Genomic DNA, 14,472 nt, shown 5'->3' with positions numbered 1-14,472 from the left:
AAAAAAAAAAAAAAGAAGAACTACAGAGTAGTCCTCTTCCTAGTGGAACACCTCTAACCCTTTTTTCCCATATGGAGCAAGAAGTTTTTCTCCGTCTTCCTGCTTACCAGAATAATAATGATATGCTTTGCCTTGTCGGAGGACAGTTGACTTCCCATTGGTATCAATAATTTTTAAAAAGGGTATTTTATTCTGTTTTAAATAGTCAAATATTTTTCAGGGGCATGGAAGACATATAAGAAATCCCTTGAATTGTGCTATTACCTTTCAAGTGTAAGACCACTGACATAGTACAAATAAACAATGGCAAGTTGTCATCTTGGATCACAGAAATATTTGTTGCTAATAATACTCCCTCTGATTGCATCTGTATTTGATTATTCTAATTGATTAAACAGGAATAATAACATGCAAATAAACTCAGAATATAAAGAGGCATTAGCTCAGTTTAGACTTCAAGCTGATATGGTGAACTTTTCACTCTGCATAGGACTTTGCCAAGAACACAAGCCAGGCCAGTGCCCAGGAATGTTCTGAAATGAAGGGGGCATTTTGGAGCATCGTAGACATGTTACTGGGAAGGTGACTTGAAGAGATTCTGTTAGAAATGATTTCTTTAGTAATCTAAAAGTTAATGCCATTGGCTGTTTTTCCCACTACCAAGATTTGGTATCACCCCCACGAAGGAAGAAGTTAAAAGGATAAAATAAAAGATAATTTTAGACTTTTCCTTTGAAGTCAGATCTTAACTCAGTGCCTTTCTGAGAATTTGTCGTTATTTTCCTTTATGTAATTGTTGACGTAGTGTTTACATTGGTACTTCCTTGCAGTCTAGACATAGAAACTTGGTTGAATAAGTAAAATTCCTTTTAAATCTGTATGCATAATCATTTATTTTCGAGTGTTGGTTTATTTCATTCGTTGGTCATAATTTTTTTAAAAATATTATTATGGGGAAAGATAATAAATATTTAGAAAATTATTATGCCTCATTAAACTTCTTCAAGTCATGCCTGGAACGCATGGCAAGACCAAATAAAGAATGGAGAGAACCCATGCAATTAGAATTCAGAAACTTTTCTGTAACAGACATTAAATTTGGCTAATGTATAAAAAAACCCACAGAAACCTCATTTTACATAATTATCACCACTTGCTAAGAGCTCGCACAGTTTAAGGTCCCTAAAATTCGTGGTTGCTCAGCAATACACTGTAACATTTTTGTTGCTTCCAGAAATTGTCAGCTAAGTGAAGAAGACCTCTGGATTTACCAGACTATTTTGGACCAGTACTCTGGAGATATCCTTGGCAGGAGGACTTTGTATCTGGACATGTTACAAAGATATTATCCTCACAAATCCAGGCAAGATTTGGTGAGTGCTGGATTGTACCTACATACTGGTAAATTAAATTCTTTTAGTGATAAATATTATTAAGCAATAGACATGCATTTTAAATGGTGCTCTAACAATTATTTTTTCCTACACTCTAGAAAATAACAGGGTTATAAGTTGAAAGTCTGCACAGGTCATTTTAAAAAACTTTATGGGCCATGAGAAGGTGGGGGCCCCTCTGGCAACATTTACTCTTTCTGTGCCTACCTGCTGCAGAGATCTTCACTGTGGCTGGCAGGTCTGCTCTGCTACTGTTTGACACACACACACCCCACACCGGTGTCCATATAGTCACCTGCCCACCCTCAGAGATACTGCCATCTCCAGGTCTGGCCTAAAATGGAGTGCCTGCTTCTCTATCCAAAGCCTGCAGCCCCCCAGTCCTAGTCATGGGGAAGCCAACAGCACCTTGGGGGCTGGCGCTTACCTCTGTCCTCCCCTACGATGACTCTGCTTGATCCCCCAGATGAGTCTGAAACACAAATACCTCAACACAGAACTCAAAGACATGACTGAAATTTCCCCAAGAAGGAGCTGGGAAATTATTGTTTTGTTCTTTAGTCAGCAAGACCACAGAGGCAAGAAAACAGAAGTTAGCATGTCACCAATTAATTTCATAATAATTTATAACACATATGAAAATGAATACATAGGCTCTTAATTTTAAAATAAGCCATGCTATTAAATATTATCAGATACTCTGTAATTTTTTGAATTAAGCAAATAATAATAACATTCACACATGTATAGAAGCTACTTTATGATTTACAAACTTTTTTTTTTTTGAGACAGAGCCTCAAGCTATCCCCCTGGGTAGTGTGCTGTGGCATCACAGCTCACAGCAACCTCGAACTCCTGGGCTCAAGTGAGTCTCTTGCCTCTGCCTCCCAAGTAGCTGAGACCACGGGCGCCCGCCGCAACAACGCCCGGCTATTTTTTGGTTGCAGCTGTCATTGTTGTTTGGCGGGCCGGGCTGGATTCGAACCTGCCACCTTGGGTGTATGTGGCTGGCGCCTTAGCCACTTGAGCCACAGGCGCCAAGCCATGATTTACAAACTTAAATGCTTTGGCCTCAGTCTCCAGTTCGCCACAGGCTCAGAATTCTGAAGGTAGTACCTGGTTCTTGGTTGCTGTATTTTCTATAAAGATGTTTGTCCCCAGTTTTTCAAAATCATTGGTTATAATTCATTTTAGTCATTTTTGTAACCAAGACATAAATGTAGACTCATTTTCCTAATGATAAATATTCACCATCTGCTATCTTTTCAGGTCGAACATGAGAAATATTGTGACCAATATCGCTTTGTTAGGGAGCAGAGGAAGATCTTGTTATTGAACTGGAATAAGCATAGGAAAGACTTTATACAGAAGGCTATGCTGACCCTCATCGAGGCTTGTGCAACTCATGAAATGGAAAGCACGTTGGCTAAGGACAGGAAGAAGCAACAGGAGCTGTGTGCTGAGCTGAAGGCCAAGGTAAGGTGTTTCAGTGTTGCGGTATTCATTTCAGAACCCACTTTTCCCTTTGTTCAAACCCAACCTGAAGTTCACTTTCTCTAGAAAGCCTATCTTTAGATAGGCTAAACTGTTTAGCCTAAACTGTTAGTTTGAATCATATGAAATTGTAATTATTTCAGGTCAAAAATTGTCAACAGTTTCACATGGTTCAACCACAAGTTCCTTGTGTGCAGGATGTTAATACTGAAGTTTGGATTGAGACGTCTAACACCAACCATAAATGGTGTAGCTTGAGGGGCTGGACAAAAATGCAGAGTGTAACTGTGAAGTAACTGTCTAATGCTGATGCAAAGACTCTTGGACTTCTCATTCACAGCAAAGATAGGTCAAGTTATAAAGAGGAAAGAAGATTCATGAGGGGATACCTTGGGGCAAGCTTTCAGGGCTGCGTGGGAGCCCTCAACAAAGTGTGGGGGATAGATGAGGTTTGCCTCCTCCCCAGACCCAGGACTGACAGGGGCTTGTGGATGGCGTAGGGACTTAGTAGGCAACCCCTGTAGTTAGGAGGATGAAGGCTGTGTCTGGTGCTCATGGGAAAGTCCAGGGAGCTGCCTCCATGGCAGAACTGAAAGCAGGAGGCTGCTGTGTCAGGGGCAACTGCGTTCCCAGACCAGTTGCAGGTGCGTGAGTCCTGGAGCCCCGGCGTGTAGATGACTCCCCAGGAGTGTTGGCAGGAGTCATTAAAACAAATTGTGTTGAGGTGTAACTTCCATAAAGTGCACACATTTTGATTTATTGATAAATGATATGGTCGGAGATTGATAGTGCAGCAAGAAATTTTATTCCCTTGATCGAACAAAACCTGGCAGCCATTAGGCTATACTAATTAATAGCATGCAAAACAAATGTCTTTGTTTTAAAACCTTAGAAGACAATTGCCTTCTTTGAATTTTTTCAAAACAAAAAATAGATTTCTTTTGACATTGCATAAGCTTGACACCTGAAATGGATAGAAGCTGTGTCAAGGCTCATCTACCTACCATGGGCTGCAGAGCTAACGCACGTTTCTTCTCACAGGGGTTGGGGCAAGGCAAATCCTTGTACTTTTAGTTGGTTTATATTCATTTTGCACACGTTATCATTAGCCCTTGAGCCATGCTGCAGTATGTTCTCTGTGCTTTGGGGTAAATCTACATGCAGTAAAGTGCACAGTGCTTACAGGTACTGCTGGGCGAAGTTCTACATGTATCTACACCCCCATGCAAACGCCACTGAGATCAATATGTAGAACTTTTCCTGCAGTCCAGAAGCCTTCCTTCCTCATGCCTCTTCTCAGCAAATACTACTCCATTTGCACCCACTATTCTGACTTCCTCAGCATGGATTAGTTTTGTCTCCTCTTGAACTTTATCTAAGTCAAATCATACTCACAGTACGTCCTCCCGAGTACATCTTGCTCACATCTGCTTCATCCTTGCTGCATGTTACAGTCATTTGCTCTTTGTTGCTGTGTACTATTTCATCGCACGTGCGGGCATTTTCCTATTAATGGAAATTTGAGTTGTTTCCAGGTTTTTGTTACTTGAATGGTGCTAAGAACATTTTTGGACGTGTCTTTTGGTGGATGTATGTGCCTAGTAGGAACCTCGTAGGTGAAAGAGCAATCACTAGTCGAAGGAAAATGTGCGTGGCCCACATCAGGGCCATTTTTCTGGGAACAGCCCAGCTCGCAGCCAAGGCAACAAACCTGCTAGAGGATAAGAGTCAGCATAACCACCTACCAGGTTTGCGAAGGGCAGTGTCAGTCGCCAATCAAATGAGAACTTTGCTGTCCTTTCCTTTATGTCTCCTCTGTCCCTTCTTCCTCCTGTGGGCCCTGAGGGCCTAACCATTAGGGAATGAAAAGAGAAACCATCTTCTGAATGAGGAGGAAAGAGTTGTCATCTCTCTTGCAACTGTACACTTCAATTCTGAAGGAATGCTGTGTTTTGTGACTTAAAGTTACCATGGGCCCCTCTGCAACCCAGGGGGAAATCATGTGTTTTGTTGAGTTTTCATCTGGTGACAGCAGAAACGTCAGAGTGGGGGTCACAAAAACAAAGCTGTGTTTTGATTATTTCCCAGGCTTCTCACTGTTGAACATGTCAGGTGCACTCTGCTGAGTGTCCTCTGTGCATCAGGCTTTCTGATGGCTGCCTTATATGCATTTTCTGGTATTATCTACAGTCATATCTAAGTTGGGATGTGCAGAGGTTGCCACAGACCATCCACCTACTGAAATCAGAGGTGTGGCTCCAGGAGAAAACATGATGTGGGTTGACAAATGCCTCTGAACTTTCAGGGATGAAAACTCCAAAGAGTAAATGTGGGCAGAAAACAGAGAAATTGGAACATAAAGTGAATGGTAATAAGATGGTACTCTTTCCTGTAGAGATGATATTGTTGTTGGAATTTGTGTTCCTGATGAGGAAGTGAAGCTCAATAAATGATAACTGGGACCAAACACATGTCATAAAAGGAAAAGAATAAATGTATGAACACTATGGCAATTTAACATCTTAAGTTATGCCTATGATTTTATTTTCATCTAGAAGGAAACTGGTTGATTTATCCCTATTCTTCACTTGATTAGTCTGAAAGCCGAATCCTGCAAGATGAAGTGACTTGTCTTAGGTTCACACCAGCTCATTCAACTTGAAATTTTAGTATTATCTCAGCCTCACACAGGTTTACATACAAGAATCCCATAAAATAATAGAAGATATTTATTATACTCTAGGCCCCAGTGGGCTGTAAAGTGCATCCCCAGAATGTGAAAAATATTACTTCATTGTATCATAAATTTGACCTTTCTAAACTAATACACTAGCTATAATAAACATTAATTAAACATTTAGCCGTAATTTTGTTCTCAGCCTTGGAATTTTAAAGGGCTTTTGGGGGGAGTGATTTAGATGATTGGTGTCTTTTGAGAAAAGTGTTAAAGGAATTTTGAAATAATATACTTGCATGCTCTCTCTGTGTCTCTGTTTTATTTTACTTTGGTTTTTTGTCAGCAGTTGCTGTAGCAAGCAGGGCCGTTCTGGCCTCACTGGAGGGATGAGAGGAAAGGGAGGAAGTAGAGTGCCCAGGATGCAGCCCTAGACGACTCTTAGCTGTGCACTTGATTCCTTAGCACCCCTGCCTTTCTAGGGCTTGGTTGGGGAACCCCATTCCCACAGCTGTCTCACCTTGACTTTCTTTGCTTCCATGTTGGGTGGCTAAGTGCTGCTAGGGAAAAGTTGATTTCCTCCAGACTCTCAGTGCCACATGTGAGGCCTTAGTCTGGCCATTCTCACATTCTTCTTAAAACTGTTCCAAATGATTTCCACTCCTCAAGACCCTTACCTGACACCATGCACCCTCATCCCCAGACTTTCAATAGACAAGCCACCTCATACTTAGCAAGAAAACTTAGTCATTGAGGAGTGAAAATGACCTCTGATTTCCTCCCTGTGTTTTTCTATCTCTTGGTGATTGCCAGCTTTCTTCTAGATACATGATGTGATTCTTCTACATGTAAAGGTTCAGTTGTTCCCCATAATGTTTGGAATGCTGTGTTGCCATAAGGGTCTCATGGAACAGCAATGTCGCAAAGAATAAGCATGCTTGTTGAAATTGTGTTTTAAATAAAGGTGACCATCTGCTTGCTCAGGCAAAATGGCGAGCTTCTTTATTTATGGTTGGTTTATATAGGCAATCTTGTGCATGTGCACTATACAGCAATGACCTCATTAACATTCATTACAATCCCTCTGCACATGCGCATTGGACATCAGTGAATTCATTAATCCATTTAAACATCTTACGACCATCCACCCTGGTAATCTGATAATCCACAGAACATACACCTTTAAGCATATAATGCTTAACCCATCTGATTACTTTAGAAATGTGATTCTAGGCTGGGCATGGTGGTTCACACATGTAACCTTAACATTCCAGGAGGCCGAGGCAGGAGGATCCCTTGAACTCAGAAATTGGAGACCAACCTGAGCAAGAATGAGACCCTGTCACTACTAAAAATAGAAAAATTAACCAGGTGTTGTAGATGGTGCCTGTAGTCCCAGCTACTTGAAAGGGTAAGGCAGGAGGATCACTTGACCTCAGGAGTTTGAAGTTGCTGTGAGTTAGGCTAACACCATGGCATTCTAGCCTGGGCAATGACAGAGTTAGACTCCATCTCAAGAACAAAACAATAGGCTCGGTGCCTGTGGCTCAAGCTGCTAAGGCGCCAGCCATATACACCTGAGCTGGCAGGTTCGAATCCAGGGCCGGGCCTGCCAAACATCAATGATGGCTGCAACCAAAAAATAGCCAGGCATTGTGGTGGGTGCCTGTAGTCCCAGCTACTTGGGAGGCAGAGGCAGGAGACTTGCTTGAGCCCAAGAGTTAGAGGTTACTATGAGATGTGATGCCACGGCATTCTACCCAGAGTGACAGCTTGAGGCTCTGTCTCAAAAAAAAAAAAAAAAGTAAAATAAAATAAATAAAAAATGCTCTTTGTTTTGGCTGCTGACATGCCATCCAGACTGAGGAAGATCTGGAAGCTTTGGGGCTATGGGAGCCACAGCCATAGCCACATCAGCAAGCCCTGGAAGCACCCAGGAGGCCGGGGTAATGCTGGTGGCATGCATCACCACAGGATTAACTTCAACAAATACCACCCAGGTGACTTTGGGAAAGTTGGTATGAGGCATTACCACTTAAAGAGGAACCAGAGCTATTGCCCAACTGTCAACCTTGATAAACCATGGGCATTGGTCAGTGAGCAGACACGGGTAAATGCTGCCAAAAACAGGACTGGAGCTGCTCCCATCAATGCTGTAGGATGATTGGGCTGCTACGAAGTTCTGGGGAGGGAAAACTCCCAAAGCAGCCATTACTGTGAAGGCCAAAGACCTCAGCAGAAGAGCTGAAGAGAAGACTAAGGGTGTTAGAGGGGCTTGTGTCCTGGTGGCTCGAAGCCACATGGAGGAGGGGTTCATTAAATGCTTTTGCCTTGTGGTCTGAGCGTAGGTTGTTTGGTGGCATCTCTGCCTTACCTGCTTAGTGGGAGCCCACTTAACAGGTTCTAAGAGTTAAGGGTATGAGGGCATGGGCTCCTGCTGCCTCCGTTCACAGCACATAGTAAAGACAGGACCAACACTCGGAGGCCAGAGTGAGAACGATACCTACTGACAATTGAAGAACCTGTTGAAAGGACCATTTGTGTAGCACTTTTAATTTTACAGTGAGTGGGAGAATGCATTCTTAACTGTTCCATGTGGCTCATATGGGAACAGTGGCAGGACTGAGGCAGCTTACCATCTGCATTTTAAACATAACAGGGCTTCCATATATGTTGCAAGCGGGCTAGATTCCAGACAGCAGTCGTCAGAGATTCACAGGTCCCTGTGCGTCAGCATCTTAATGTTCAGAGAGATAATCAGGAAATGTAAGATTTTTTCTCTAGTCTGAAATATATCTTGTAGAGAAAACTGGGAAATCCTGAAGGCTGGAAACTGGTATTGGGGTTGATGACCAATGCTTACTTACAAATAGGATCCTTAAAATCTTTGTATGTCAGGGTAAATTGTTATTTGCTACAGTTTTATAGCTCTTTCTGAGATGCTGGACCAAAATATCAATCTAGAAGCTGGGCAAAGAAATAAAAAATAAAATAAAATAAAACAAAATATTGGAAGTGCGATTCTAGGTAAGTTCCCACCTAATGGGTACAATGTCACACTTTCTAGCTGAAGGACTAATATAAGCTAACTGTATACCCTCATATTAATCCAAAATTAAAAAAAGGAAATGTGGTTCCAGAGATTGTCCCCTTCCCTTATTTTTGTTTCTCTTACTCTTTCTAGGATTTCTTACTGTCTGTATACGTGGTTAAGTCTTTCCTATACATAGAAAGAAATCTTTTCTAAACAACTCACCTTTTAGCTCTGGGGCTATCCCTAGTTCTATCCTTTCTTTTAAAATCAACCTTTGAAAGAATAATCTATATTATTGTTCTGCAGAACTTTGAACCTCTCCAATCCACTTAAATCCTCTCCTTTCCCCAAGGTCACTGGTGACCCCCATTTAGCTAATTCCACCCATGCTTTTCCGTCCTGATCCCGCTGGACCTCTCCACTCCATTTCCCGGTTGACTACCCACTCTTCGACATTCTTTATTCTCTCAGCTTATATAAAACTGTTCAGTCTGCCACACTTAGAGTGCTTCTAATACTACCCGTGTATTTCTCACTGTCCGTCCATTCCTAAAACCCCGGCATCCTTCAGTTTTCTTTCCTTGCTCTTTGCTTTTCTCTATTTCACCCGTCCCCAAGCATCCTGTGATTTCATCTGCCCTTTTATGCTAGTTACTGTCAAATCTTTTTCCCCATCCCTGAACAGCTCTCTCTTGAACCTCATATATCCAGCTACGTGCTAATTATATCAACTTGGAAATCTACAGATGCCTCAAACTCAGTGTCCAAAATGGAAATCTTTAATTTCCTGTGGTAAATTTGGACTTCTTTCTTAAAACTTAGCTGCTGCTTCTCCCTCACCCTCGTTGCCATTTCCCAACTTTGGAAAATGTTGTCTTTTCCCTAACTACCCCTCCCTCTCTATCACAGGGCCCTGGATGTTGCTCCTGCACTATTGCCCCAACCCTCTCGTGGCTATGCTGCACATCCTGCCCTTCTGAAATCCCTCCCTAAATTACAGCCAGCATGCCCCATCCAAAATACAACTCAGGTATGCCGTCCTGATGGTAACTTCTCAGTTGCTCACAGTAATGTCCCAACTTAAAGGCATGGCTTTTGGGTCCTCATAACATGGGCCCAGGTCCTTTCAGCCTGCTTTTCTGACATACTCTACTCCACACCTTACAATTCAGAAACATCAAACTATTTATAAGCTGCTCCCCCTGTACCCCACCCCTGCACCAGGCTGCACATTCCGTTTGCTGTCTCTGTGTCTTTGCTCTAGCTCTTGTAGGCTTTGCCTGAAAGGCCTCTCTTGCCTTCCTGCATTTGGCTCAATCTCACGCGTCTTCAATATTCAGCGCAAATATCTGCAACAGGGAGATTTTCTTGAGTCCCTGACTAGATTCAATATCCTCTTTGCTCTTCCTAGTCTTTAGTTCATACCTCTGGTTTGCCAGTGATTATGATCAAGGAACCCTGAAAAATCTCTGTCCCCAGCACAAGTGCAAGAAGGAACCCCATCTTATTCATCTTGGTGTAAAACTCTCCCTCACCCCTGCTTAGATTTTCAGTGTTTGAAACATGACAGGTGCTCTGTAACTTTTGTTGAAGTAAAGAATATAAGCCTCGGGCATTTTCTTCCTCTTCTCAATACCGCCTGACATGGTACTATTCTCACTACCTTCTTTCTAACTTATTTATCAGGAGGCTTGCTGTAGAAACAAGTACATGATGTGCAAAGTCATTAAGAAGTGAAACACAAGACTTAATTGTCAACATTGAATATTCTGAGATGCCAAATGGAGTTTTAAAAATAAAACCTGGCTACCCACAAAAGTGAGGTATATTTTAGGCGTGAACAAAGTCACCAGGCGCTTAGTTTTCTTTTCCACCTCATCTTGTGTTTACACTTTTTATTCACATTTCTAGCTGATCATACACCTGGCCAAGAAGCCATAGGAATGAGGGAAATCAGATAATGTTGATGCAGAAGACACTGTTTTGAATGAATAACGTTTGAATGCCATCTCCACATGTGATAGCTCTCTACAGTATTGATTCCTTCCATAATTCCCCTTCTCCACAGATTTCAGCCTCCTGGGTGTTCAAGAATATATGTGGACTTAACATTTCACAAATCAGATATGGGTGATACTTTAATGCAAATAGAGAATTTTCTGATTCCTATTCCAGAGATGATGAATGACTGATATCACATTCACCCTCACACAGCAATAGAAACTGGAAAAAATGTTTCAAAAATTATTTGCAGGCATTGGGCAACCAGCGTTTGGATAACCTCCTTGACATAAGAGCAGCTTTGAGAGTGAGCCTCATATTTACCTTGGATTTCTTTATGAGATCATTTTTCAGAGTAAGGTGGACACACAGATGACTCAAGCAGAGAATGATAGTCTTGATAGGTGAAAGAAGCAGAGACTGGGGTTTGGTCTGCAAAGGCAGGTGCGATTTGGGGACTAGAGATGAAGGAGTGGAAGATAAAGAGCCTCTAAAATGTGTATAAAATACCCCTGGATCTTTTGTCAGCTTCTAAGCTCTAGATACACAAGGTGAGATACCCAAACACCAACTAAGAACAGCTCCTGAGGCTGAGAACTGAGCAGACTTCAGAGGCTACAGGACACAAATTTAGGGTGCTGTAAAAATTGAAGTTCAAGTCCAGCCAAAGTGGAACAAATTTTGGTGAACACTCTGGACCCCTGGTTGAACCCCTACAGTGGCCCGTGCCCTGTGCGTGAGCACTGCCCTCTGGGATTATTTCCACGTCTGACCTCATCCTGAGGGGTGTTTCTCAGTACCAGGAGATACAGCAAGTTGTTTCTTTTTGGGCTTTATTCATCCCCATACCATGTACTTATTTGGGGGGAAAAAAAGAATGATTCAATGGAGGAGCATGGATGTCCAGTTTACTACAGGAACTGACAAGCATTTAATCATTTCTGACAATTTATGGCATTTGTCTATGCATGCTTGGTGTGGTAAATTGGGCCGTGCACCTTCAGCATCGTCAGTGCTGTTGATGAATGAAGCCTTGCATTACTGGCTTCCCTATAGGCTCTGCAGTTGGGGGCATTTACAGGGAAGTTTCCTGTGTTAGCCGTGGATATAACATTGGCAGGAGCGAGAGAGCTCTGAGGAACCATAAGCATCATGCCAGAGTGATTTTTGGTCACAGCAGCAGATGGCACTTCCTCTGTATGGCTATATCATGCTATCTTTGACTCTTGGCAGGTAGCTAATTGAAATTCCACAGGGTTTGGGGAATTGATGAATCTACACGTTAGTTCCAAGTAAAATAGTCCAAGTAGCCCTACTCTTAAAATGGCTTAGTTTTAAAAGCGTATTTGTCTGCATTGGGGTTTATTTTATAAAGTTTTAAAGAGGCCGTTTAATGTTCTTTATAATGAGAGCCTTATATTTCTGTTGCAAGTCATAACAACATCTCACAAGATGTTTTGCAAATGAGGATACTTGGTCTGGAATATAGATGTTTGTATTTTACAGTTACTTTATGCCATAAAACTTCAGGCAACCATAATTGCAAGTACAGAGTAATTTAACAGGAGAAGTTACAGCTTGGAGTTGAAAAGCCAGTATTTTTTAATACCTGTTAAAAATAAATACATTTTTATTAAAAAAAATTTAAGTGTGTCTGGTGGAACAGAACAAAGACTCCAGATATAGATCTAAATATCTAACGTCAGTTGGTTTTCAACAAAGATACGAAGTCAGTTGAATGGAAAAACGGTAATCTTATGAAAAAATGATGTAAGCCATTGAATAACTGGGTGCAAAGATAAATAAACCTCATGCCCTATATAAAATTCACTCAAAGTGGATCATAAACCTACATGGAAAACCAAAACTGCAAAGTGTAGGGGAGAACAGCATAGAGGAAAACCTTTATGATCTTGAGTTGGGCAAAGACTTCTTAGAAAAGACACCAAATGCACCATCCCTAAAAGAGACAATTGATAAACTGGACATGCTCAAAATTACTGAAAGACAATGGTAAAATAATAATAATAATAATAATAAAAAGAAAGACAATGGTAAGACATAAAAAGACGGGCCACCCACTGGGAGAAAGAATTTGCAAATTACACGCCTAACGAAGGAGTTGTGTCTGAATTTATGAAGATTTCCTAAAGCTTAATAAGAAAAACCCAGTTAAAAAAAGAGCAAAATGTTCAGTGATTTTATCAAAGAAGATATGTAAAGATGCTGGATAAAAGCAAATTCAAACCACAGTGGAATATCAGAATTACCTTTCAGGAAGTCTGAAACAAAAACATCTCACCATGCCAATATTAACAAAGATGTGGAACAACAGGCATTCGCATACATTTCTAGCGGGAATGCAAAGTAATACAGTCCCTTTGTGAAACGCTGTGGCAATTCTTCATACCGTTACACATACACTTACCGCATGGCCCAGCAATCTTACTCATAGGTGTTTACTCATCTAGATCGAAAACTGTGTTGACTCTAAAACTTGTAAGTAAACACTTATATCAGTTTTATCTGGAAATGCTAAAACCGGAACTAACTGAAATGACTTCAGCTGGGGAATGGACATACAAACTGATAGGGCCAGCCAGCAGGATATTACTCAGCAATGAAAAGCAGCATACTGCTGAGACATACAACATGGACAGATCTCAAGCGTAGTGTGCTAAGGGAAAAAATTAGACACAAAAGGCCACATACCTTATGATTTCATTTATGTGATCTGCTTGTGAAGATAAAGCTACAGAAATAGAAAACACATCGGCAGCTGCCAGGGGACCATGTGGGAGAAATTAGTAAGCCCCAGAGGAAGGAGGGAGGGACAATGCCACACCAATGCCCTTCAAGTTTTCTTCCAGATATTTCACACTCTGTTCTTACCACATCCACGAACCAGAACTTACTTGTACTTGCCTCACCCGGCTGCCAGTTGGGGGATGTAGCTGTTTTAGGTGGTTGGTGGCTCGCTGAAAAGAAGTTATTATCAGAGATGAAGGGGAGAGTAAACTAATGGGGACAACTAGAAGATGCCGTGACTGTGAGTTAGGAGCCTGGAGTTTAGAGCCTCCAGCCTCCCTAAGACTCTACCTCTGCCTCAGTTATCCTCACCAAGATTCTCTATGGCCTGTTATCTGTAAGGCCAACCACAGGGCCCTTTGAGCTGCAGAGTTCTCTCACAGGGCTGAATCTTAAGTATTTATTCAGGAGCAAAATCAGAAGGAAAAAAAAAAGATTGGTTTCATGGTGACCAGAGCGCCCTTAGCTTCTTTCAGGCCCCATCTTTTCTGCCTTCTCTCCCCACCCTACTTGCTGTGTGATTGCCACATATTTGTGGAATTTGTTAAATAAAATTTTGCTTTGGAAATGAAAACATGTCAAATTGTTGTTTTTATAGGTGAGAAATGGTGGCATCTGAGCGATTTCAAACTTTACACCCAGCAGGTAGATAAGCATAAAGCGTGTTTGCTCTTTTGCGTCGTGCGTGATGATGTGTTACCAGGACAACTTTCTCTGCACGTTACATTCTCACAATGGACCCTGTGAATGGGCTCCTTCTCCCCACATTGCTCTCCCTGATTCCTTTATTACATCTGACAACGTTTGTATGTCTATTTCTTGCTGGACTCTAAACACATGGAGGTAAGAGATCATGTTTTATTCGCCTTTGTATCCCCAATGCTGGAGATCAGTCCTAATCCCTAGTGGGCACCCAATAAACATCAGCGTTTACTTAATATAGCCTGGAATATGTTGTTTTTGTAGCAAATTGACTACATAAAAAAAGTGCTATAGGGGGAATTTGGTATACCATTTATGTTCTTTGATAATCTACTTGTGTTCCAAATTGTTCACATCTGGCTTTG

The 14,472-nt window shown here is 41.6% G+C and overlaps 1 protein-coding gene and 1 pseudogene across 1 annotated transcript in view; both read left to right on the top strand.

Annotated features, from left to right (window-relative positions):
- The window catches only part of CCDC148 (coiled-coil domain containing 148), a 242,673-nt gene that overhangs the window by 123,247 nt on the left and 104,954 nt on the right, over window positions 1-14,472 (top strand). Inside the window, exons 8-9 of the mRNA XM_003795962.3 lie at window positions 1,235-1,373; window positions 2,664-2,870. Coding sequence (XP_003796010.1) covers window positions 1,235-1,373; window positions 2,664-2,870 — 346 coding nt within the window. The remainder of the gene's footprint in view (window positions 1-1,234; window positions 1,374-2,663; window positions 2,871-14,472) is intronic.
- Window positions 7,412-7,904, top strand: LOC105887580 (annotated as a pseudogene).

This window comes from Otolemur garnettii, unplaced genomic scaffold, assembly GCF_000181295.1.
Source record: "Otolemur garnettii isolate 467f Iridium unplaced genomic scaffold, OtoGar3 scaffold00098, whole genome shotgun sequence".
NCBI lineage: Eukaryota > Metazoa > Chordata > Mammalia > Primates > Galagidae > Otolemur > Otolemur garnettii.
The sequence above is the reverse complement of the archived record's forward strand: the minus strand, read 5'-3'. Positions and strand labels throughout refer to the sequence as shown.